This window comes from Polypterus senegalus, chromosome 10, assembly GCF_016835505.1.
Source record: "Polypterus senegalus isolate Bchr_013 chromosome 10, ASM1683550v1, whole genome shotgun sequence".
NCBI classification, from domain to species: Eukaryota; Metazoa; Chordata; class Cladistia; order Polypteriformes; family Polypteridae; genus Polypterus; species Polypterus senegalus.
In genome coordinates this window covers 8,080,348-8,108,178 of record NC_053163.1, presented here as the reverse complement: position 1 = coordinate 8,108,178, position 27,831 = coordinate 8,080,348, and the positions used below count along the sequence as shown (strand labels likewise).

At 40.7% G+C, this 27,831-nt stretch overlaps 1 protein-coding gene across 1 annotated transcript in view; it reads right to left on the bottom strand.

The window, feature by feature from the left end:
- LOC120536659 (syntaxin-1B) overlaps positions 1–27,831 on the bottom strand; it is a 180,300-nt gene that overhangs the window by 42,849 nt on the left and 109,620 nt on the right. The window contains exons 2-3 of the mRNA XM_039765092.1: positions 24,548–24,622; positions 4,588–4,687 (exon numbers count right to left, since the gene is read on the bottom strand). Of these exons, the coding sequence (XP_039621026.1) occupies positions 4,588–4,687; positions 24,548–24,622 (175 nt within the window). The remainder of the gene's footprint in view (positions 1–4,587; positions 4,688–24,547; positions 24,623–27,831) is intronic.

The window sequence follows — 27,831 nt, the reverse complement described above, 5'->3', positions numbered from 1 at the left end:
AACCGGTAGGCTTGTCGCACCACAGTAATTGGGCCCTCGGAGGCCCGGCTGACACCTGAGTTGGTTAGACTGTGCGAAGCTTGTGAGATGTCTTGACGTCGAGGGAATTACGGTCAAGTTGATTTGTGAGCCTAAATCGTCCCGTGTGTGCTCACGTTTTTATTTTTTTTGTTGTTTAAGTCCGGGGGTCTCATGTCAAGTCTGCAGTTATGAAAACCAAACGAAAGAGAAAACGTCCTGAGTTTACCGGCTTAGAAATTCGAGAAGCCCGTTCAGAACTGCAAATTCAGAACAGCTGTAGGAGAAGAGGAGTCGCGAAGTATTGATGACTGCACACATTTTGGAGGGTGTCTGACTCAAACTTTACTTATTAGTACTTGGTGGCACCGCTGGGATGTCATCCTGGGGAGAACATTTGGATGCGTGTGGACCAGCGTTTCTCAACCTTTACATATTTGCGACCCGAGTTTTCATAACAGTTTTAATCGAGCCCCCTAATGTTTTTTTGAAACCCTAATAAAATGTATTCCTATATTTGTTGCTGCCGATACATCGCTACAAGTTTTATTATACCTACTTAACTTTTATCGACATTTATCTAACTCTATATTCATTTTTCTAGTATCAGAATGTAGTTTCAGTTCATTTGTTTTGGTTTCAATAGATGGATTTTTCATATTTTCGATTCTTGTTTTCTTTTGTTCACATTTTCGCGCCCCCTTTTTGTTACTTCGTGCCCCCTCTAGTTGCGAGCGCCCCATAGGTTGAGAACCACCAGTGTGGACGTCAAGTGAAATAAGCTGTAACAGTCAGTAATAGTTAGCATCTAAGTTAGTAAAGTTTTTTTTTTCAATAATACAATATCAAATTTTAAAATGTTTAACTTGACAAGTAAGCTGGATAAGCCAGTAATTTATTTATGAGCCTACTAGGCCAGAGAACTTTTACTAAGTGCTGCTCTGGGGAATGTCGCTTGTGATGGGAGGTTGAAGGCTCACCTGCACTCTTGCTGAGTGTGAAGCTGCAGCTTTGATACTTTATCTGTGACATGAACAGTAGAATTTATGAGCCTCCGGAAGTTTCAGAAGCATGAGCACCCCGTCACCTTTCAAGAAGAAAAACCTGGAAGAATAAAATTGTCCAAGACAAACGGCCAGGGACTGAATCTTCATGAGCTGACAGTACAACCCCACCGGTTCAAGAGGTGTGTTGGGGTGAAAGGGCCGGGCGTAAATTAAGGACTAAGGGAGAGGCACAACTGTCACAGCCATAGAAGGGTCCTACTGTCTATCTCTGCCATCTCATCCAAGGGCCAGGCCTGTTATGGCCTAAGTGCGTTTTGATTTTTCTCAAATTTTACTGAGGCAAACACATTCATATGGGTGTTGTTTTGGGAGATTACCTATTTATGTATTTCTCTATAATATAATAAAAAAAATCTTAAGCCGAGACGTGATTTTCTCAGAGACACTTTAATGTCCCACGAGACAAGGAAGTGAGACAAAAGGACAGTTGCTGTACAGGCTTTTAAATAATCGAAGTGCAGCACAACATGCAGATCACACAGCACGGCACAAGCAGCAGCAGTGAGTCAGCTGATTGAGCATAGAGGAGGTAAAAAAAAATGTATTCGTTTCCCATTGTATCAAAGTTTAAAAGGGGGTTTCAGAGGAGCGACCGCAACTCCTTAGTGTGCGTTCAGCCCCCATCTTCACAACGCGAGAGGCAGAGATGAGAAGTGGCTGGCACGTAGCGCACCCCGGGTTCGAGGTGGAATAACTCATTCACTCCAGCTTTATAACTGGCAAATATCAAGAAATATAAAATCAATGAAAATGAATCACATGAAAATAACAATCTCTTTAAATTGTATATCTGGTTAACCAAACCCTATCTATCTATCTATCTATCTATCTATCTATCTATCTATCTATCTATCTATCTATTTATCTGTATCTAGATAGATAGATAGATAGATAGATAGATAGATAGATATTAGATAGATAGATAGATAGATAGATAGATAGATAGATAGATAGATAGATAGATAGATAGATAGATAGATAGATAGATAGAGTGGAACCTTGGGTCACGAACGTCTCAGAACACATACAAATCAGTTACGACCAAAAAGTTCACCAAACTTTTGCACCTGTTCACGACCACACACTAGGGTGACGAACAAGCCAGCTTCTCTTCCGGTTCGTACGCTCCGGTGATTTACGCACGTGTTCAGTCTCTCTCTGTACAGTACATTGTTCTCGGTCAGATGTGCATCACGGAGAGGGACTTTACCTCAAAACTGTAATCTCCTCTCCACCCAGTTCCTCCTCACTTCCTTCATGCCAGAACTCGACTCATGCAAGGTTAGTTTTGTTGGTTGTTTATGGTTAGTTTTTGTATAAATTACGGATTTTTCAAATTTTCATTTTTTTCCCTGTGCTTAAAACTCATTAAAAAAAAAGTGTTTACAGCGAGCGGTTTGTAAGGCTGTAGCATGAACTCTTGCAGTGTTAGTTTTCTCTGTTCAAGGTTTTCTCAGTGTTAGTCAATGTTTTCAAATTTAGTTTACTATTACACTGTGCTTTCTATGGTATAATTTACTATTTTTATGATTAAAAATCTTTAAAAAAATATACGTACATACAGTTCGTACGTTATGGAATGAATTAATTGTATTTAAATACAATCCTATGGGGAAAATTACTTCGAGTCATGACCATAGTTTTGGAACGAATTACGGTCGTGACCTGAGGTTCCACTGTAAATAGATAGATGGATGTGAAAGACACCATATAATACTGTAGATAGATAGATATATAGCTAGATAGATAGATAGATAAAAATGTCCCCATCAGCTTCAATCACGTTTACATATCAAAGACAACGCTACTAATTGCAAAAATTGATAAAATCTACAGCACAAACGTAATCTGTGATAATGTTTTCCAAACTTAAACTGAAAATGCAAACGTGGCGATTTTTGGGAAATGAAACACACAGAGGGAAAAACATAAAGACAACTACAAATCAAATTAAATACCCACAAACACACATCACTGGGCTGGGGAACAGTAGACCAGCTCACTTTCAATTTCAGTGACTACCTGTAGGTGGCAGCACTTGACTCACACGCTCAGTAGAAGAGTCCTGCGATTGCGAAAATAAAACGAAACAAAATAAAATAAAATAAAACATAAAAAACATGAAACTTAAAGACAACAAATCAAGGAAACAAGATAACCAATTTGTAAAGTAAACATATATATATATACATATATATATATATATATATATATATAAACAGGCAAATAAATACAAAATTAACTGACATGTAAAATCAACATAAAAATGCAAGCAGAATAAAATAAAAAGACATTTCACATGAAGCATAATGATAACAGACTGAACAATTCCTCATAGTTTTGCTAGCATCACATCAAATATTCATAACATGAGATTATTTCAATTACATTATTCATATTTGAATATTCACTGCATAAATAAAGCATCTCAGTGAATGAGAACAGTCATTTATTCAAATGAAGGCTTGTCATGTTTTTCTTATTTCTGCGCAGATACAATCAAACCCTTTTCTAATGTCACTCTCCCTACTGTTAATTTTTCCTGATGAGAATTGAACAGATTTTTGTGATTTGAGAGAATTCAAATTCATACAAAGATTCTATCATTTTCACCCTCTGCTGTTTAACATGGGTGAACAGAGATAAAGGAGCAGAGAATTTGCCCTTTGAAAGAGCCATGTGTTATAAAAAGAGAGAGGGAGCAGAGTGACACAATCAGCATCAGAAGGTTTGTTTTATGGAATGAAAAGCAAACCTTGCACATAAATAAACAGGAATTAAATCCTTCTTGCTCTTCCACTGGTCATGCGTTTTAAAACAAGTCAGATCTACCAGACAGCAGTGCAAGTGGATTTCCCCAAAAGAGTCTCCTCAGATCAAGCAGATAGTGATCAAAGCAGAGTGCATTATGGGATCGCCATGACACCAGTGACAATCATTCATGCTGCTAGGGGACACTTATCTGAGCCGGCTCAGTAAACAGTCTGGCAGGTCATCCATTAAATGTTCCCTTTTGTTCTTTTGCACATTTCCAAGGTAAAAGCCAGCGGGCACCATGGCGCACTCTGTACACATCCATGAGTCTGAGCTCAACTCAGTGGGGTCCCTGTTTACTGCTCATACTGCCCTGGGCCTTCATACGAAGTTGTGGTTCTGCCTATCAGTTTAGCATGAAAAGCTTCACCTGACTCATGGAATGACCCTTTTTTATAAACCATAATGCCCTGAAGGTGTCACTTCTGAATTAAAGAGCCAAAGATGAGTACAGATTTTCTTTGTGCTGTTGATGTGTTCCCACCACACCTTCTGGATCTTTGAGGTAGACATCTGTGTACTACTAAATGAGACCAAGAGGAAAACTAACCCCAAGATCTAGGTTGAACCGTCATACCATCTTCCAGCCTATTAAATAACAATCATGACCCTCATCCATCACAGTTATACAATAATAACAACAAGGCAAACGAACAGGCCGCGAGGAGACTGTCATTAATTCACTTACTCTCGTCAGGATTGGGGGCAGCCAAGATGGCACTGTGTTGCTTCTTAACCTGCTCCACATCTTCAGACAACTTCTCGATGCAACCCCGGATCTCCTCGACCTGTCAGGAGAAGAAACACCTTGTGAGATACAATCATCGACTCTTAGGCCATTTAAAACTGGGAAAAACAGCTTCCACTTTTAGAAATGGCATTTATCAATCTATTATGTAGCGCCTTTCATAGATAGATGTTAGTTGTAGTATAGCTGGCAGGATCACACAAATATGTAGATAGATAGATAGATAGATAGATAGATAGATAGATAGATAGATAGATAGATAGATAGATAGATTCACACATGTGCATAAGGGGCAGCTTAGAGGCTCTGGTAATGGTAATACCCTGCCGCTCCAAGGACTGGCGCTGTTGGCGCTATGTCCTAATGTTTTTCCTCTTTCTCCCACTGCAGACTAGACAATTCACATCACTTTGACCCTACTCTTCCTGCCAGAATTCCTCAAAGCCAGAAGGCAGCTCATGATTGGACTTGCATCTGTCAAAACATTTTAACCCTAAGCCTAAACCTAACCCTAAAATCCCCCATTTGATACCTCAAATCGTTATGCTATTTTGTGTTATTTCTTACAATTGATAGATACATAGATAGATAGATAGATAGACATTTTAGCGTAGTTGGCAGGATTAGATAGATAGATAGATAGATAGATAGATAGATAGATAGATAGATAGATAGATAGATAGATAGATAACATTTTAGCGTAGTTGGCAGGATTAGATAGATAGATAGATATACATTTTAGCGTAGTTGGCACCTTGACAGCAACTTCTCTAGAAATTGAATCTGGAGCACAAATCACTGATTTGAAGTGCAGGTATCAGTGTCTGTGTTTGAAGTTCTGTTATTAGGGTAAACCCAAACACCCATGGACTGTCAATAATGCCTCAGTCCCACAGAACAGCTGGCTCCCCAGTCCACACCTCTTGTGGCTCCCTCACATTTCCACCTTTGGCTATGGTGTTTTGTCCCATCTCACTGACATTCTCAGACATTGCTGGTGGTGGATCACTGGTTCAACCTCTGTATGTAGTGAATAATAACCAGAACCGCAGGGTGACATTCATAAAGAATGGGAGTGAAGATGGGGACATAAAGATCTCATTAGCTGTTGACTACAGTTTGCAGGAGGTCCATGAAATGGACATTTCAGGTTTCATATTATGATCTGCCTAAGGTAAAATAAAGAAACTCAGCAACGTGCTTGTTGTTAGCAGGCCTGAAGTCACAGAGTTCACAATGAGCAGCTGAATTCCTGTCAGGGTCACTTTCAGTGTCTTCTGCTTCTTCTTTCACTCTTGGCCTATTTCTGGTGTTCTCACACCTGATGATTTCCTCAGCTGTCTGCTTGACTAATTGATCCACCCCAAGCATGACGGCTTTCTCTTGCTCTCAGATCACCTGCGCTAATCTTCTGGGTTGATCTTTTTCAGACTAATAGTGTGCACGACCCGGCCCTTAATGCTGGCCCGATAAAGATCACCTGTTTGTGACGGATATTTGAGTTTGCCATGTTGACACACACAGGAGCTCCTGCGCCTTTCCTTCTATTTCAGACCATTGGCGTGGACAGGACTGCTCTAATGTTCCAACTTATCAATGATCTGCTTTTGTTCTGGTAGGTTGATTTTCTGCATTTTTGTTATCGGTGCCATTGGAGGTTCTGCTATGGGATGCATTTCACCCTCTACTTTAACCTAATAAAGAGATGGCCAAGGAGATATACAAACTAACACGATTTCTATTAATTTTTTTTCTCACATATATCTGATATGAAGGTGGTCCCCCCACTGCTTCAAACTCTTTATGCTTCTCTTGTTTACTATAAATCGTAATTAGCTTTCCTAACATCATGCAGTCCGTTTACTCCCACCGAGTTCATTAATCCACAATATAACTCAACACGATCACAGGCCAAATGTTTCAACTTTCTCCTGATTATGTCAACACGTTCCTGTTTGCTCCTTAGCTCTGTAACTTGGGGTTACAATATGGTCACTGTCCCTGTATAGGTCACACAAGGAGACCAAAGGCATCCAGCCATAAAACTGGGGAGCACCCGATGAAACTGGGCAGAGCGAGATTCCTTATTACCACTACCCAGTGTCCTACAGCCTTCTAAAAGTGTGACATCCATCTCTTTCCACCCAATTAATTTATCGCATTGGTTGGTGTCTCTCAAGTCCAGTAATGTGTTAACATCCTGCAATCATTCCAATCAGACTCAACCTGCCCCGGAGTTATCTGCAATCTTATACAATGACAATAAAGTGCTTGAACAGTCAGACATGCCGTCTGCTGTACTGTTTGGAAACGAGGCATGGAAACAGAAGGCAGCTGACTCAGTTGCCTGCTCAACTGTTTCTTTATCACAAAATGATCCTTTAAACTTAAAGACCTACTAATATGTTCACGGGGCGGCGCATCTACCCAACAGATCCAATGTTCTGGGGTCGTACCCAATGCTCAGTCACTGCCTGTGTGGAATTTGTACAGTCTCCCTGTGTCTGTGTGGGTTTTTCCTTCCGGTACTGCAGTTCTTCACCCATATGCCCAACAATTTACAACAACATTTATTTATATAGCACATTTACATACAAATAATGTAGCTCAAAGTGCAATTTAGGGATACTGCTGATTCTAAATTGTCCCTCTTGAGAGGACCCTGTTAGAGACTTGTGCCTTCATCCAGAGTAGATTCCTGCCTAACCCTACCCCTAACCCCCTTGTATATTGTCGTTATTTTGAGGTGGGCCAACATCATTTTGGGAGTATAGCCACTGTATTAAAACGAGGCTACAATCATCTTTGTGCTCAGACAGACTGTGATGACCTGTAAATGAGCTCTCTGGACACAAAGCAGTGCTGTGAGTGGCACATCACTGAGAATGTGGAGTGTTGTCTGTTTTCATTTTATTCTCATGTACTTTGTATATTCTCCTTTTTATGTTATCTTTTTGTTGTGCTGTGGCTTTATTCTGGTCTGCATATCTCTCTATTAATAAAGGAAATCTTGAGACGAGACTATTGCCAAGGGATTTTTTCAAGTCCCGCCCTCCTCTCAACCATTTTCAAACCTCGCCCACGGTCCTCTCACCTCTCAGTCGTGTGAATGCTTTTGTCAGACACAGTTCCTGCACCCTCAGCTCTTATAAATTTTTACGTGTTCCTCACTTTAACTTCCCAATAAAAGAAGACGTATTATGTTCTAATCTTTATTCGAATTTCATCCTGAAGGGTTATCAACGGAAGAAATGAGTGCAAAGGTAATCCTAGCACAAATAAACAATGAAGTCAAATGGCAAATTAAATGTGAAATCGACTCTGTTGATCGGTTGGTTTAACAATATCGAATATCAATAGACTCTGCTGAAACAGTTGGTGCTGATGGTGAGGAGGGGAAAGATTAGACACCAACATCATACTTTGTATTAATATCCCGAAGGAATATCTACAACCATTAACACCATCTGTTCTATTCAAAATTGGTCAATTACTGTTGAAAGAAAGATGTATCCAAGAAAGGTAATGTAGTACATCTTCAGGGGAAAGCATTAGACACCAATGGAGATCTTGATATGCCATTCGTATTAAAACATTTATAGTTTCCCGTTAGAATAGCTTTTGCTATGACAATTAACAAATCATAGGGACAAACGTGAAAAAGTTTACGGGCATTTATATGTTGCGTTGTCACGATGTAAGCCCAAACATGAAATATAAATTTAATGCGATAGTGACGAAAAGTTAATTCAAAAAATTGTTTTTACTGAAGTTTTACAAGTTTAAAAAGTATTTGTGTGTTCATTTCAAAACCGAACAGAACGAAAACTTATAACATAACGAATACTTCTAATGCATGATGAAACATAATTTTCTTTTCATTTATTACGTTTTACTATTTTTTACTATGGTTAATTACTCACTGTAATGTACGATAGTTAGTTCTATTATGCATCTGTAACAATTCCCAGGAAAATAACTATCTGTTTAAATTGTACATCTGCTTCCCCATATGCGAGCGGAAGATCCGCAAAATGGCTAGCGCATAAGCGCCAGCCCGGGGGTTGGCGAGCGAAGCGAACAGGGAGCAGAGCTCCCCTAGTCAATAAAGTAGATAACGGGCTGAGAAAGATGTCACAATAAGGGACCACACAGTAGGAGTTATTCATCGATGGTTGGTAAGTGCCATTAGCCAAGGTGTGTCAACCTTTACCTGTGCGGGTTACTCTCGTGGATGGAGGTGTGTTAGTCTTTCAAAGTTTAGGTTTTATTCAGGAACACAGTAAGCTTCTGTATAAGCCTTAATTTAAAGTAATGCTGTGACTTCTTGACACACCTCTTGCAGCGGATGTGCACTTCCCAATGAAACAGCTCAGGCAGATTCAGACCCCATTTCGGCCATTGTTTTCCCCCTGGAGGGTGAAGTGGTCTCAAAAACGTTACCAATCTGTTCCATTTCAGGCTCTGCCAGCATATTGATGGCCTTTCATCTCAGCCCACCTGTATTCTCCCAGGCTAGCTGACCAGTCAGTTTCAAAAATTTTCATCTATGCAACAATTAGTTTCTAAAATATTATATTTTTCTAGGTACATATTTTTTTTATCCTAATATTATTATACCATCCTTGTGTTTGCTTTTAGGATTGCATTTTTGATTTCTCTCTTGCTCTTGTTTATGTCCATATTCTTGAATATTAAAAAAAAAATCTTGAAATATAAAGGAACATTGTTTATATCATTTGTGCCAGGAGTTTTATGTTTTTCCTCTCTTTTTAGCCCATAGATTTCAGTCCTGGGGCCTCATGTATAAACGGTGCGTACGCACAGAAATGTTGCGTAAGAACTTTTCCACGTTCAAATCACGATGTATAAAACCTACACTTGGCGTAAAGCCACGCACTTTTCCACGGTACCTCATACCTTGTCGTACGCAAGTTCTCCGCTCGGTTTTGCAGACTGGCGGCACCCAGCGTCAAAGCAGTGCTACTGTTCCTGTGTGGTTACACCTTATTTTCCTGACGCAGCTTTATAAATACACCGAAACTAACCACATATTGTTTATTAGTGTAACGCATCTGATTGTAATTAACTTGTAACAATATATAGTGTTGTTACTCTCAATGCACCTTCTTCTTCTTCTTTCAGCTGCTCCCGTTAGGAGTTGCCACAGCGGATCATCTTTTTCCATGTTACTCTCACTGCACCACTCGGAGTATTTATATCACTGTATCTGAGTGTGAATCACAGCAGCAGCTGATCGGAAAAATAATTATCGGTATACAGCTTCAAGCACACGCTACCTCAGCCATGGCAAAACGTTTCAAAGCCTTTCCTGTACGGACCTCGAGGTTCAGAAACAGTTTCATCCCAAGAACTTTAAACGCACTCAATCAATTGCTCCTTGTAGAACGGTTTGTACTTATAAGTACAATCACCTCACTGTAAACGTGCACTACAATTATAATATTACACAACCTGAGCCACTTTATAAAGCGCATATTTACATATGATGACGATATCATTTTTAAGATGAAATGCAGCAAAATATGTTTATTATATTATACAGATAAAACTTTAACTGCATTTAAATAATCTATATTCTTCACTGGGACTGTCGTGAAGAATAGAATAATTAAAAATGTACTAACAACACAGCTAAAAACGCAGCGACAAATTTCGTCAAAAGTTAAATGTTTGTGTCATGAGCATGAGGCGGCTATGCAGTGTCTGCCACGGACGTGGCCATCCACCGTGCATAAGCTACCTTACTGACATTGGCGGGCGAAGGAGCCACCGATTCTTTCTCTGTCCAGTGCCACCACAAGCCTAGAGCCGCCCCTGAGTACTGCTGCAATAAATAATTTCATCAAGGTGACAATCACAAACCCATGTTTAATAACGTGCTTTAATCCTATCATCATGAAAATGACATCACGTATACATCTCAGTATTTTAGTTATTCATAGAGCTGTAATATCACGAATGTAATGGATTCTGTGTCCAGTTGGAGGAAGAGTGCCGGTTTATGAAGCAAGTAGTGATTCATACTCATAGAGCTCATAGAATATCAAATACAAAACAAATCATTTAACGTGCTACTTTAATTACGATGTGATTTGAGAAACTAGTTAATTAAATGATTTTAAGATGAAGTTTATGATGTTCTACTTTAATGACAAAATAAACTACGTGATTAAAGTGGAAATTTCGAGATTGAAGTTGACATTTCGTGCTTTTTTCCCACTGTGTGCCTATTTTTTTTTCTCTGTACCCTAATAAGCTTTCATATGACACTCAGACAGTGGGCTTACAACTTGGCTTTTCACGGCGACTTTGATATGTGACTTTTTTTATTTCCGGCACTGTGCGGTTTTGTGAACGTGAGCTTTCAAGTTTCTCCAACACGCTATGTCACTCGATCAACTTCCTTTTGTTGATTATACCACGGTTTATTTGAACAAATAGTATGTTTTTCCTTTGCCTCCACTTGGTATTCGCTGAAATTCGTATATTTCCCCCGTGCTTTTCCCATTGTCTTTTCACAGAAGGCTGAGCTTAAGGGCGATTTATATTGATTTGCATATTCAAAGGGGCGTAATTCTGGGAGGAGTTGGGGCGTTACATAAAGCGCGTGCACGAGCGTTACTTTTCACGCAGACTGGGATTTATGTAGCGGAAGAATGTGGAAGTTAGAGTACGCACAGATTCCGGCATCTGGATTTTTCTGTGCGTAAACACATTTCGGCTTTTGTGCTTACGCCATGTTATAGTGTGAGTTCTACGCACGGCGTTATACATGAGGCCCCTGGCGATTATGATCTGGGTAGGCCTCAAAGCCTGATTCTCGAAGTTAAGACCAGACTGAATTTGTGTCAAGGCCTCATTTAAGGCCTAGTTTTTGCATTACTTCCCATTGTGAGACTTCAGACTTTGGTTAAATGATAAAACTGTCCTACCTTTATGTTGATCTTAGGGGGGCAGTGCCTCCAGGCTCAGGTGAGCGGCTCAAGGGATTGTAACTTGTTACCATTTTTGATCTAAAATTATATATATATATATATATATATATATATATATATATATATATATATATATATTTTTTTTTTTCCAGTAATCTATGAGCCTTAACCATGACAGGACCATTTTCTGCTGAGCCCATTTGTATCTACTCCAGCTGTCTGTTGCTTTTCAGATCATCCTAAATCAGTGTTTCTCAACCTGTAATTATTTGCAACCCAAGTTTTCATGACAGTTTTAATCGCACCCCCCTAACTTTTTTTTAAAAGGAGCCCACTAATACCAATTTGTTCTTTTTAAATTAATAATATATCATAGATGCATATTTTATTATACCTACTTAACTTTTATCGACATTTATCTAACTCTATATTTATTGTTCTAGTGTCAGAATGTAATTTGTTTTGGTTTCAATAGATTTTTTTTTTCATATTTTTGATTTTTGTTTTCTTTTTTTCACATCTTCGCGCCCCGCCCAACAGGTTGATAACCACTGGTTTAATGTAAAATTGATAGTGCTACCTTGAAATCTTGGGTTAACAATAAACACGACGATGTTATAGTTACGTCACAGCACAAAGAACAATAGTAACTGTATAATAAGTAACGCTGTGTCTAGGCGTCCGAAAGTCGGACTCCAAATTTCATTCTAAGAATTATTTTGAGGTTAATATAGCTAAGGAAATCTGTTCAGCTTCCGGAAAATTCTCGTCTGTTTTCATGTGGGCCTACTTCAGGAATGGGCCTAATGCTGCAGCGTCAATAGCACCCACCTTAATTCGGTCCTGGTTTCTGATGCACTCCCACCCGAATCAGAGATGCTGTGTTGTAATCACTCGAGTCTGGCACACTTTTTGCTAAGGTCTCCAAAAATCACTCCAAGTCAGACACTAAGCTTATTCTAATCTGTCACTTCTTCTTTGATTTCTTGTGACAATTTCTCTTTTTGAATTCATTCCTTTCTCCAGTTCCACTTTGATTTAATGCAGTCAATACAATCAGACATATTTTTATTGTTTATGTCCCCTCTTTGTACATATTTACTACTAACTTTACGGAATCATTAAGATTAAGTGCATTTCCTACTAGTTTCATGTCATGTCATCAGGCTCTTTGACAATTGATTTTGTTCCTTTTGTATTGAGTATAATCAGACACATTTCTCTTAATTTCCTGCAATCACTCCGATCAAACATATTTTGTACTAATGTCTTATAATTACTCCAAACAGGCATTTTTTCTTAACAGTGTTCTGTAATCAGAACAGTCAGACACATTTTCTGTGGATTCGTGTAGATATTTCACACAGATACTTCTTTTGTTTCTCTGTAATCACTCAAATCAGACACGTTTTTCTACTGATTCCTTGAAATCGTTAAATGAGATGAGTGTTCTGCTGCTCCCTGTAATCGTGTCAAATGCTGTATCAGCTCGTCTTTGTAAATAGTATAATAACACAATGCTTCTTCTCAATTTCTGCAATTAACACAATCAGACATATTTCTACTAAAGTTGTGTAAAAGGTACGATCAGGCATGCACTATTCTCTGTCAATTTCTGGAAATCTCCACAATCAGATGCATTTTCCTCTGATATCCTGTAATCACTTGACACATTTGATTTACAAATATTCGATTGTCACTCAATCTAATATCATACAATCACTCCAATCAGATATTTTTTTCCTACTGAGGATCTGTAATCAGTGCAGTCAGACACATTTTCTGTGGATTCTTCTAATAATTCCACACAGACACTTGTTTTCTGAAATCTTTAAATTAAACACTTTTTTTTTCTGCTACCCCCTTCACCAAGCCAGATATTTTTTTCTGAAGATTTTCTGTAAATGGTATAATAAGAATATTTCTACTAATGTTCAATAATAAGTAAAATCATACATACCACACTTTCTACTTGTGTTCAGAAATTAGTACAATCGGACATAGCTTCTGATAAATTTCTATAATTAGTAGAAACGGTATAACATATTTTCTACCCATTTCCAGAAATCTCTGCAATCAGATGCATTTTTGTCCGATATCCTATAATCACTCAACATTGTTTTTAGAAATATTCTGTAGTCACTCCAAATAATACCATATAATCCCTCCAATCAAACACTTTGCCTACAACTATTCTGTAATCGGAGCAGTCAGACACATTTTCCAAAGATTTTTGCACTATCAGACAATTTTCCTCTTTAGATTTATTTTTTTAATCAATTTCTTACAATCCAATATTCATTTTCTACAGATTTCCTATAAACATTCAAATACACTTTTTGTACTAATTTACTATAATCAGTACAATCAGACACCACTTCCAATAATTCTGTAAATCTTTCCAGTCAGATACATTTTCTTATGATATCCTACAGTCTCTGTAATCACACACTGCTAATGTTCTACTAATGTTACTCCAACTAATACCCCATAATAACTTCACATATTTCTTACTAATTTTGTGTAATCAGTACTCTTATGGTCAAGACTGGGCTCCTCCCATAACTCCTGTTTCGATTCTCTTTTTTTGTTCTTTTCATTAATGTTCATTGATTTCAATTTTTTTTTTGCAAAATTCATCCAGCCATTCTCCAACCTGCTATATCCCAATTACAGGGTCACGAGGGTCTGCTAATGCCAATCCCAGGGTGCAAGGCAGGAAACAAACCCCGGGCAGGGTGCCAGCCCACCGCAGGACACACACATACACACACACACACCAAGCACACACCAGGGACAATTTAGGATCACCAATGCACCTCACCTGCATGTCTTTGGACTGTGGGAGGAAACCCACGCAGACACGGGGAGAACATGCAAACTCCATGTAGGGAGGACCTGGGAAGCGAACCCGGGTCTCCTAACTGCGAGGCAGCAGAACTACTCGCTGCACCACTGTGCCGCCTTTTTGTAAAATTGTTCTGTTATTTTATTCATTTGCCTAATTATATAATTTCTCTTAATTTTATTCCATTGAATTATATAGTTTTTAATTTTATTCCCATATATTCCATGTGTTTTCCCTGTGGATTCCCCAAGAGGCGGGGCCACTCGTCCATCACATTAAGAGTCCGCCCCCAGCCCTATAAAGGGAAGCTGGGAAGAGAAGGCCGGGTGGCTCATTTTGAATGTGTTCCAGTGGAGTTTGGTCCGTCTTTTGGATATCGCTTTCTTCGTTTAATTGCTCTGGTTCTCAGATTATTCTCGTGGATTTAGATTTGCCTTGGATTTCTTCTAGACAAATCCATTTTTGTGTGCTTTTTGCTCTTTAACCCTTTTGTTGTATTTTTTTCTTAGCTTTTCATTCAATAAATCCTCCTTTACAACAATTTCTCCTCAGGGACTAAAAGTATGTCAAATGTAAATCAAAGATTCCTTGTGGCCTGCCTCAATACAAGCCAAGGGCTAAATGTGATCCTCTCCCTTGTAGGACATTTTGAGTGTGTTTTGGGAGATTATTTTGGTCCTTTCAGAGAGAAGCGTATTTTGCTCAGTGTAGGCCGAAGCCAACCACTGCTAAGCTGCCTTTTGGTGCACCTCCTCTGAGCAGGCCAGTGGGATTCTGGGTTGCTACCTTGGGTGTTTTTCGAAAGGCAGCTTATGAAATTAAATCACAACTAAAACAGTCAATGGCATACTCCATGGTTTCTTGAAATGATCCAGTCAGACCTGCACCTTCTTCTATTTTCAGGTTTTTTTTCCCTCAAATTACTCCAATCAGATGGTCATTTTTGCTTTGTTATCATGAACTTTCACATTTTCTACTGAAATCTTCTAATCACTGCAATCCGGCTTACTTTTTTGTATAAATGTTCTGTGATCAGCACAGTCAGACACATTTTCTACTGATTTCATCAAATCTCCCCAATCAGACACGTTTTTTTTACTAATATGTGACAAGCACTCCCAGTCACTTTATATTTAACTGGACAGTCTGACAGTCAGATCCTTTTCTTTTTAGAACTTTCCCCTAAATCACTCCGGTTAAACACACATTTTCTGCAGATTCCCTGTAATCACTCCACCATGACAGATTTTCGGATGAGCTCGGTCTTAGCCTTTGAAATTGTCATGTTGTCATTTCTCTAGTGGCCCAAGAGCTCTGTCCTTAGGTCACCCAGACACATGTGTTCCCCATGGCACCTGCTGTAATTTGTATGCTCAGACCTAGTCAAGGTCAAGTTCATCTTGGACACTGTTGATGCACAAGTACGTGTTAAGGTGGTCTGGCAGACGTGGCACGTGAGATTGTAAAATGCCCACATGCCTCAAGGTGAACGTTTATAAGACTGTTATCCACCTTTTGCCCCATACAGCACCAAATGTTGGATTGCCACCACCCACCACGAGCAAGTGCCACACATCATGGAAGTGACAATGCCGTTTTGGACACTTGGACTCACACGGGACCATGTCACGAAGAGCAGTGTCTGTAGGATTGGTGATAAGATGGAGGAAGCCTGCCAGTGATGGCCATGTTATCCAAAGTGAAGACCACTCAGTGACAAAGACCAACCTTTGTCTTGGCCTACAAGGTAAACGACCATGTGGACACTATAAGAAGAGATTGAAGGACGAAAACCATCCTGGAAGATCGAGAGAAATGGAGATAGACTGGCAAGTTGGTGGACAAATGCTGAGGAAGAAGAAGAAGACCCTCCCCTCATTTGCGTCTTTCACCCACATGTGATAAACAATGAAGCTTTTCTCTCTTCATGTCACCTCTCTTACTTAACCTTGTGGCCAGTACCCTTGTCCCTTCTGCAGTGTCCTTCATTGGCTTAACCTTCTCCTGCCTCGTCCCACCTTGCGCCTGGACTGCTCCCCGCCCCCGGGTTGCCTGCAGTCCTGCCGCCTGACGGACTTTTAGCCTTTTCTCTGATGAATGTGACAGACGCAGGGCCGCGTGGTGCAGGGCCTATCGATTGATGGCTCATGATCAATCTTTTCCGGGAGAGCTAGAGAGCTATTAACGATGGGTGCTGCCTGCAGAAGCAGACAGGATGATGGAGGGCAACAGGAGGGAGTGACGCGTGCTGTTCTGACCCTGCAGTGTGCTATCAGCACCTCACCAGAGTCTCACTCTTCTGTCACCTCTCATTGGCTTTGTGTCTGAGCCTCTGTGGAGGGCGGCTGACGGAGGAATGAACCTTTAGATAGGAAGAGAGATCCACTAAGCAAGAATCTAAGGCTTTGTCTTCCTATTTTATACAACCAGTCAAGCCACACGAATGATAACAAGAACACGATAACGTAAAGACGTACCAGGAATGGACCTACGGCAACCTACAAAAAAAACGTGAGAGATGCCTGATGTTGTTTGTGTCAAAGTTGAAAAATGAGCAGCTAACCTTCAAACTCCTTGGTCAGCAGAGTGAAGTCACTTCCAATACGAATAAGAAAATTGTCAGAATCATCCAGAATTCCCCAGCTGGCTTTCTGAGTGCTGGCGTGACGTCAGTCAGACTGGGCAGCGTTACAACAAGCTGCCTTTGTGAGTACAAAGCCACCCGATCTTTGAAATTTTCATTTTTTTTTTTGCAGCGTATGCTTTGGCCCTTTGGGTCTATAGGTCAAGTTAAATAAAATGGATGGATGACCAATCTCCACCCGTCCAATGGGCATGAAGCACCATGAAGAACAACAGTGGCCAGTAGTGGATCAGCGTCTCTGTGGACTTGGAAGGCTCTCCCTGTACCTGTACTTCCTCTGGGGTCTGCAGGTGTCTCTCATAGACCTTTAATGAGTTTGACCCACCATGAACTGGCATCCCACCCCTTTAAAGGAGATGTGGGTTCAGGATGTTGATGTCTGCACTCATTCCCAGTTTGTGTGGGTTTTCTGATTGATGACCTGGACCTGTCAGAGGTGTTCCCTGATGTTCCTGGCTTGTAGATCATCAGACACCCAAAATGCTTCTCAGGTTTATTTCTTCAAAACATTTGCTATCTCTTCACCAACATTTGCTGGACTGCCCACCCAACTCAAATATTCATAAAGTACCTTAGCATGTGGGGCTGACCGTCCTGCTCTTTTTGGGTATCCCTAGTTAACCAGTCAGTGTCTCCTGCCCCCTAGTTTTTCTTATCTGCTTCGTAATCGATGGATGTGCGCCCACTTTGAATTTTTGGCTCTGTATCCCGTCTTTCGATCGACTGCTTGTTTTTTTTTAATCACGTCTCTGCAATCCTTTCAAGTTGGAATTTGGCTGTCGACAGAATCTGGCCGGTTCTTAACAGTTCTCTTGACATTCTCATTACCAGCTTGTGACACGTTTAAGGGAACGCAATGAATATCAATGAGCCTCATTACTCAGAGGTTTTGAAAGATGACAGCGGCAGCAGTGGAGCCTGACTGAGCCGTGCCGCCGCCACCCTGTGACCAACCGGTGGCACTAAGCCGGAGCAGAAGGAATCACCTTCTAATCTGTACCCTCCAAATCTGACTGGAATTCTGTCTGATGGACGCGAGGGGGGGGTTTGCCAGGATGAAAATATCTCCTCCCTGCTTCCTACCTTTATGATATCTCTTTGTCACCGGACAGAGCTCCTTAATCCATGATGGAGGTCCATCTGCAGTGGCAGGTGCTCTATCAAAATATACAAAGTCGGAGAGGATGGTAGTTTATTAAAGGCTCAGGTTCAGTTTCCAAACTGCTCACCATCTCTGCAGTTTTCCAAGTTCTCCTTGTGCCTGTGTAGATGTCCTGGATAAAAACTAAGATCCAGGCCTTTAATGACCTCTTGGGCACGGCCATTAGCAGTGTGTCTGCCTGCGGAGAGAGTGTCGACCTTGTCATCGAGAGGTTTACTTACCTCGGCAGACACATTCATGTGACTGGTGACTCTTCCTATGAAGTCAGTAGACGGATTGGGAGAGCATTGGGGGGTCATGAGGTCGCTGGAATTGGGTATGTGGCGTGCCTGATATCTATGCAAAAGGACGAGTCTTTAGAGTCCTGGTGCTTCCTGTCTTGCTATTTGGTTGCGAGACATGGATGCTATCCAGTGACCTGAGACGAAGACTGGACTCCTACATGTGTGTCTCTCTGGAAAATCCTTGGGTATCGTTGGCTTGACTTTGTGTTGCTCATGGAGTCCCGAATGAGGCACATGACCTGCATTGTGAGGGAGCGTCAGTTACGACACTAACAGCCATGTGGCGCATTTCCCCGAGGGTGATCCGGCTCATAAGATCTTCATTGTTGGGGACCCGAGTGGCTGGACCAGGCCAAGGGGCCGCCCACGTAACACCTGCCTACGGCAGATAGAGGGTCATTTCCGGAGGGTGGGACTGGACCGCGTGTCTGCCTGGGGGTTTGCCAACCAGGAGCCCGAGTTGTTTCGTCGTGTAGTGGGTGCGGCAACGCGCTGTACCAGTGCATGCTCCCCAGTTTGACTTGACTTGACTTGAATGAGTGTGCCCTACCATGAACTGGCATCTCTTCCAGAGCTGGTTTATGCTTTGCACCTGATAGGCTTCACTAACCCTAGAATGGAGATGAAGTTTCTGGAAATGGATGCTTGCACTTATTCCCAAATCTGTGTGGGGTTTTAGATTAAATTAGATTAGATTAGGGAAAGTCAAAAATACCACTGGGGACTTGAGACTTTTCATGCTCTCTTTGTGTCTGTGTGGCATTTCTCCAGGGTCTCAGTGTTAAACAGGTTTCCTGTACTTGAACCCACTCTACATATTATGGAATCACAGGAAGTTGGAGTGTCAAGCCGGGACTTGATACCACTGGAAGACTCACAACTGTAAACTCACATTCACTCGTCCATCCATCCGTCGTTGAGTCTGCTCAGCTCATTTCAGCATCGTATCCCACTAGTCTAAGGTGCAAAGCCAGAGACAAACCTTGGCCGGGCAGCAGACCACTCACTGATACTGGATAAGTGTAGAGCGGTGTTTCTAAAACATTTTTTTTATGTTTTCCTGCAACTCAATCTTGCCCTTCTTTGTGTCTTTGAGATCCATTCCATGAGGATTGGCATAGCAGGGTGGGACCACCCCCACCCCCACCTTGGAGAATCGATGCCGACCAAAATAGCGGAGCAATGTCAATTGCTTAATCAACCTCTGGTGACCCACGTTAACACACGACCCATTCCGGTGTGACTAGTGACCCTATGGGACCTAATGGCAGCAACCTGTGACTCAAAATGGAAAAATTCATTAGAAATGTGTTTGGGATATTGGAAGAAACAGAAGAAAACATACACTGAGAACAGGAGAACATGCAGACATCCACACAACCTTTGGGAACTGAACCCTTAGACTTGAATATATAAAGTAAAGAAATCATAGCAAGCTATTTCTGATCTACCCTTTTAATCCTTACAATCGTAAGTGCCAACGTAACAATAGGCTTCATGGCAATAACTCCTGGAAAAATGGGAAATTAAGGTCAAAGCTGTCTTATGTGATAATGTGCAATCTTAATGTAAGACTACAAAATGTCAACAAACGTTCAGAAGCAATGTCTCTATGACCAAAAGTGAACTACTATGGCTGCTGGCCTTGCTCTCTTTCTCAATGGTGGGCACTGATTTGAACTTAGTTTTGTCAGGTGTGACTTGCTAGTATGGAATGTTACTTGAGACAGAGGTTAGGCACTGACACCACGCATTGCCGGACCCACCACATGACAGACCACCTTAAGATCCCAGATTAGGACCCGATGCAGCCATGTGGCAGGTGACACCTCAGCAGCACACGAGTTCACGTGGAATGGAACAGAGGAAGGTTTTTTTTTTTACAGTGGCTGGAGTGCCAGTTATGCCACCAACCGCCAGGTATTTTCAAAATGATCCTTTTAACATATAAAGCCTTAAATGGCCGCGGCCCGGCTTACTTGTCTGAACTTATCATAACTTCCAAACCAGAACGTACATTAAGATCTCTGTTAAATAACAGAGGGAGGTCGAGCTTTGAGTTACAGGTCCCCTAAACTGTGGAGTGGTCTGCCTGCCACTATAAGAGATGCCCCTTCGGTCTCAGCTTTCAAATCCCGGCTGAAGTCGACCCCCGTGAAGTTGCAGTTCAGAGTTTGCGGCCTCAGTCGTTCACGGATTTTTCCTTAGAACCTAGCTAATGATTGTTCGCGGAAACCGCAAATATCCTCTGCAATTTTTTTATGGCTTTTTTCGTGGCAATACCGTACTGTGGAGAGAACACAAATCAACCGTAGTGGAAAACGTGGCTTGGGATGGTGAAATACCCCTGAACTCGAAGTGACTCCCAGCAGTCTTAGAGTATTTAGGATGTTTGGAGTCATTTGTATCTATGTTGGCTAATAACGACCTGAATTATATCGATAACGATATAATGATAACAATGGAACAATACAATAAATGAAATCGAATAGTATTGAAATGCCATCATAAGTGGTCATATTACAATATTAATAATGTGTTATTGTTACTGTATTTCAATAATTATTTCTAATTTATGTGATTAAGTTAATGTTAGGTCAGGTGTATACTTGATGCATCATCGGGACGAAAATGACACGGAATTTAGCAATGCAGATGTGGGGCCTTTTATCCCTAAGGAAAATGACATCAGACACAAAAGCACAACCGCCCCTCAATTTAAATGATGAAATCAAATAACGACTCATTGGTCGAAGCCATGGGCCTGCATTAAGAGAGACACGCCGGTTTTATTTTCTTGGGGATTTATCGTTTTTTAACATCGATTTCCGCTCTGTTCTTGGATTGCGTTTCGAGGACTTGTTTGCTTGGACTGCCTTTTAGGCAACTCTTTTGAGCACTCTTGCTATATTCTTTTTTTCTTTTGATCAATACATTTTCCATTATTTACAATTTTTGGATTGCACTTTTGAGCACATGCCAGGGGTTTACGGTCATCCACCTTCTTGTGGAGTATTTTGATATATTTTTGGAACATTTTTTTTTTTTTTCACATTTTGAGCTTTTAAACCAGCTTCATATTTTTGAGGCCTGCTAGTTGGAGTAAGCTGAGCTGGGGTGGGCCTCTCCTGGACAGGCTGGTAAAAGTCCTGGACTGGCTTTTGTGGAGCATTTTGTAGGCCTCACATCCATTTTCATTATTTTTGGGACCCCTAATCACAACACTAACAGCGTGAGCTCAGGTCCCCGAAATCAATTGTAGTCTTTCAATTTGCAAACAAGTAAAATTAAGAATTGACAGCTTGTGCCCGGCTTCACTGCATGTGGACTGCAAGGAGAACGCTGGGTTTGAAACTGATACAACCTCAGCTGCTCCATGGAAAACTGTTTTTACTCTTTATACTTTAGCAGAATAAAATGTCAAACAAGAAAAGTAAAAAGAGAAGGAGAGTCATAAAGAGAGAGAGAGAGAAAAAAAAACTGCCAAGATGTCTGCCACACTACAGTCATGTGCAGCCTGCTGACAGGCAGATATTCTGAAGTGCTGGAAGAATGATGACGAGGGGGATTACTGACCTTCAGAATATGTGCAAGTCAACACGATGCCTGAATTCACTTTGTTTCTCTAAAAAGGGAACACAAAACGCCTCAGACCCTGTGGGGACTGCAAGTTTGTAACTCAAGATACACCAAGAAGGGAAAAAAGACATGCAGGGGAGTTAGCCTCATCCCAAAAAAAATGTATTAAAGAGAACGCAAGTCTGGTCATCTGAGGGGCTTCTCCAGGCATCCCAGAGGGGGCCTGAACCTCCAGACGGGTGATGGACTGACTGATAGAGAAAAACTCAACCCTGCGGACTTGAGATGTGAAATAAAAGAAGGCAACACGTCGGGGGTAAAAACTCAGTAGGACTCTTGGATTGTAGAGCGTCTCCTAGTGGTTGCACTGAGAAAAAGCCACAGCTTTATTAACATCAGCAGACGTGATTCATCCAATTCAGCATCTGGGAACTTTAAAAATAATAATAATAATAATAATATATTAGCTCCTGGATTAAACCTAGTGATGCCCGCATAGGCTTTAACCTTTTATGAACCTTGGAATGGGCACATCTGGAATGAGTTATTATTATTATTATTATTATTATTATTATTATCATTATTATTATTACTTGTAATTAGCTGTAATTCTCATTCTCTCTTTTACTTCTGGTAACACACTTTGTTCCACACTTCACTTTCTGTATGAAAATGAGCTTCATAAATAAACATCATTGTTGTCATTGCTGTTGTTATTATTATTTTTTCCTGACTTGCACTCAGTACTACTTGGACAGATCCGTATGAACCTGTATTGTTTAGATAAACTAACTGTTATCCATCCATCCATCCATTTTCTAACCCACTGAATCCGAATACAGGGTCACGGGGGTCTGCTGGAGCCAATCCCAGCCATCACAGGGCACAAGGCAGGAACCAATCCTGGGCAGGGTGCCAACCCACCGCAGACTAACTGTTATTATTATTATTAAAATGTAATGAGTTCCTGACTTAAAGCCAAAGATGCTTAGATAGGTTGAATCTTTGTGAACCTGCATTTAAATGATTGGGATTATTAAAATTATAATTTTTATAGATATTATGAGTTGCTGGGTTAGGCTTCTGGTTCCTTATGAACATTGATATGAACACAATTGGAATGAATTTTTATTATTACTGTATTAATATTATTTGTAATTAACTGTAATTCTCCCTATAACTTCTGGTAAAGCACTTTGTACTACACTTTCTTTATGATAATGTGCTTTATAAATACATTTTTTCTTCTTCTTTATTATTATTATTATTATTATTATTTCCTGACTTGAACTCAGCATTACTTGGACAGACCCATATGAACCTGCATTGGAATCAACAGGTTTAGAACTAATAAAGTGATTGGAAAAAAATAATAACAATAATAACACTCATTATTATTATTATTATTATTATTATTTTATTTTGTAGTCCCTGACTTGCACTCAGTATTACTTGGATAGACACATATAAACCTTTATTTAAATTATCAGGTTCTGAATTTGAATATAAGATTATTATTATTATTATTATTATTATTATTATTAATAAAATGTAATGAGTTCCTGACATAAAACCAATAATGCCTGGATAGACTTGGAATCCTTATAAACCTGTATTTTACGATCAGGATTATTAAAATTACAATTTGTATTGTTATTATAATTTGCACCCATAGCTGCTGGAATATGCTCTTATGAACCCTGGAATGAATATATTTGGACTGTACTATTTTTATTACCAAAATTAGTTGTAATTAACTGTTATTCTCTCTTTAACTTCTTGTAAAACGTTTTGTGGTACACTTCACTTTCTGTATAAACATGTGTTATATAAATAAATGTCCTTATTATTATTATTGACATCCACTCAGAATTGCTTGAATGGACCCATATGAACCAGATGACCCCCCCATTCTGGAGTTAGCTGGTTTGGAAATTAAAAGAAGGATGGGGTGAGGACTGATGTGGCTGGTGTTACATGTCAGACCCCACTTGTGTTTAGCAGACCATCCCTTGATCCCTCACAACAGGACACAGGGTGGAGTGGCGTCTACTGTGGGATGTGAGATGGAGTGAAGTCTGATATGTGCAAGGTTGAATGTCAACCCCTTCTGTATTCACAACCCCCTTCTCTACTGTACCACAATGCAGAAAGTTGCAGCACTATGAGGTCAGAACAATTTTATGACAGAAGTTCTGGTTAGGGTTTAGTGTGAACAGTTAAGGGATTGTGTAATTAGGGCTTTGGTGTAAACACTAAATTCGAACCCCACCCCAAATCAGACTCCGCCCCATCCTGCTACCCCATCCTACTTGTCTGATTCTCCGCCTCTCATCACACCGACTCCGCCCCCACCGACCCACACTTAATCGATAATACGACCAGACCACCGACTGAGGCGGCTCTCCCATGCTGCGTACGTACCTGTTCGAAGAATTCATCCATGAAGTGGTCTCGATCCACGTGGACGACCTCTTCATCGTCATCGCTGTCTTTAGCCTGGAACACAAAAGAAGAGATTCACATTTTCAGCTTTTTCGAGGGAGTGCGAATTTACTTTATGACCAGAAGCCGGGAAAAGATTAAGGAAAGGAAAAAAAAAGAAGAAATGAAAAGAAAAATTTGGCAAAAACGCCAAGCTGTATCCCAGCAACGGGGGAAGTCGCATTAATTTGCTTATTTGCAATAAAATAAAGCTTTCCTAATTAACGGCGCATACAAATTCGGCGCACAAGTGTCTCTAAATAGCTAATCACCTCTTCGAGCACATGCAAATGACTTCGACGGAGGCGCGCTGGGTGCCCCGCGTATTTATTTCTTATTCATTTGTTTAATTTGCTGCATGCGTAGAATCACTGAGGAAGCCTGAGTACCGTTTTTTCATTTCCCAGGACCTTTCTTCTCCCATAATTGATATGCAAATACATAAAAAGAGAATATTCGTTTACGTTATTGGGGTCACCTGCCCTGAGCGAACTGTGTCCATATGGGACACCAGTAAAGCCTGATAATGACAGACTTCTGTGACCTCCGTAAAGCTGTCTATAATAAGACACAATAGAGGAGTGCGAACTCGTTCATTGGTGGGCAAATGCGCCCCCCTCGAGCTTGAAGGGCGTAACGATTTGAGCAGACACTTCAAAGAGGAATAAAGCGCCTTACACTGAGGTGACGGCAGGAGGGCTAGCAGGACAAGATAAGGACACCACGCTTTCTGTCACACGTGGCTGTGCTGTGCCTTTCACAGCGGGCTGAAACTGCGACCCACTAGCGAAGTCTCGAAGTATCACCAAATAAAACTTGTAAACTCCGTATAGTGTCTTTCACAGTCAGGCTGGAATAATGTAAAGAGTGTAGTGCTGGCGTTATTAAAATTTGTAGACTAGTACCCTCAAAATATCTCATATCCGATCGATAATTTCTATAATTTAGATGCAAATTTATTTTGTATTTATATAAAAAACATACAAGTGCACTGAGGTTAGTTAGGAGCCTGCGCTGATTACACGGCGAAGCACCCGGATTGAGTTCCAAGTGCAGCCGTGCAACGGGTGACACCTCCGGGACCACACTGAACCGTGGCAGTTTTTTCACAGTGGCTGGAGTGCCAGTCCTGCCACCAATCCCCGAGTTTTCCCTGCAATTTGAAGGACCTGCTTGCAGATTACCGTCATGCCCATGATGGAGCAACCTTCCGATTCCTAGCCTCAGAGCCACCATTCCTGAAATCAAATCAAATTATAGTATACAGTATAGCGCATTTCACAACTGGGCTATAGAATAACAAAGTTTGGGTTGCTGCGTACTGGTGGCATACTTCCAAAATGTATACGGATATAAAATTTCAAAGAAGTATGCTAGCTCGTTCGACAAAACATGATTTTGTATAGTGCCTTACAATGGATGAAATAACAGAATTATAGGCCATGACTAAAGCTCATACTCCAATCAAACTTTCTGCACCGTTTTTGGATGGGATGATGCATGATATCCCGTATCGTATAAAGAAAGCACGCAGAAATTAAATCACATATTATTTTATATAGTGCCTTTCACCGTGAGGCTACCATATTCTAACTTTTGGATAATCAGGGTAAAACATATGCCGGGATACGTTCAAATCAAACTGTATTTTACTTTTTTTTACAATGAAAATGGAGTAATATATGATTTGATCAATCTAATATTAACAGAATAAACACCGAAACATTTAAATAAGGGTGGCGCAGTGGTAGCACTGCGTGGAGTTTGCATGTTCTCCCCGTGTCTGCGTGGGTTTCCTCCGGGTGCTCTGGTTTCCTCCCGCAGTCCAAAGACATGCAGGTTAGGTGTACTGGCGACCCTATTTAATTGTCCCTAGTGAGGTGTGTGTGCCCTGCGGTGGGCTGGCGTCCTGCCCGGAATATGTTCCTGGCTTGCAACCTGTGTTGGCTGGATTGGCTCCAACAGACCCCCGTGACCCTGTAGTTAGGATATAGCGGGTTGGAAAATGACTGACTGACTGACATTTTAATCAAATTAAAACCAAGAAGGATGATCAGAAATTTTCCGTAAGGCGAGAGGAGGAGTAATCGGGCATTAAAAAGTTCGTACTACGCTGGGAAAATTGCATCGCAAACGAAGGTGACTGTGTAGGGAAGTGATGTCATTTGTGTTCGAAATTCTTAATAAATAGGGTTTAAAAAAGTGCGGAAACCTTTTCAACGTCCCCGGTATATTATATGGTGCCTTTCACAGCGTGTTTAGAATAAGAAAGTTTGAACTGTTGCGGTAAAACGTAAAAAAATATCAAGAGCAACAGAAATTTATAGATGAAAGTTATGTTCATATAGCGCCTTGCAAAATGGGAAGAATAACACAAAGTTTGGAGCGCCACGACTAAAACACGTTTTGGTATACAATTCAGGAGAAATCAAACTTCATTATAAAGTTTTTTTTAAGACTTATGATAGAATGACGTACAGTTTGAGTTGTCTTAAAAGACGGCACACTAAAAACCAAATCAGTTTTTTTATTTGATATAGTGCCTTTCACAGTTGGGCTAAAATAACAAAGTTTGGAATGCTACGGATAAGAGTCGTACCGGCTTACCTTCAAAACATATCGACATGTATGGAAAGTTTCTCTGGCGTATGCTAGCTCGTTAAAGTCAACCTGGTTTTGTATAGCGCCTTACACAGTTCGAGGAATAACACAAAGTTTGGAGAGCCACGACTTTCACGCGCATTGACACGCATTTAAATGAAATCCGACTTTACGTAACACGAGTGAGGACTAAATAATGTGCAGCCTGGGCTACCTTAAAAGAAACACGCTGGCACATTAAAAAATTAAATCTGCGTTTTATAGAGCGCCTTACACAGTGGGGCTACAACAATCTAACGTTTGGATCACTTCAGTAAACTTTACGGATGGAAATCGCTTTCCGTTTGTATATAGTAGTGTGATGGTAGCCTTAATGTGCGCGTGTGCCCCGTGAGCGCCCATCACATGCCTGGCACCTATCTGCCCGTCGCGACCTAGAAATGGATAAAGCGGTTTGGGTAAGCGATGAAGTATTTATTCATGAATATATCTCGGCATTTATAATGTTTTATGTATTTTTTCTGTAGGCTCTGTGTATGACAAATGAGTCACCCGTGACTGAGGGTTCCATCAATTGAAAATGAACCTGAGTCACGCATCAGTCGGTCCTATTCAAACGAGAG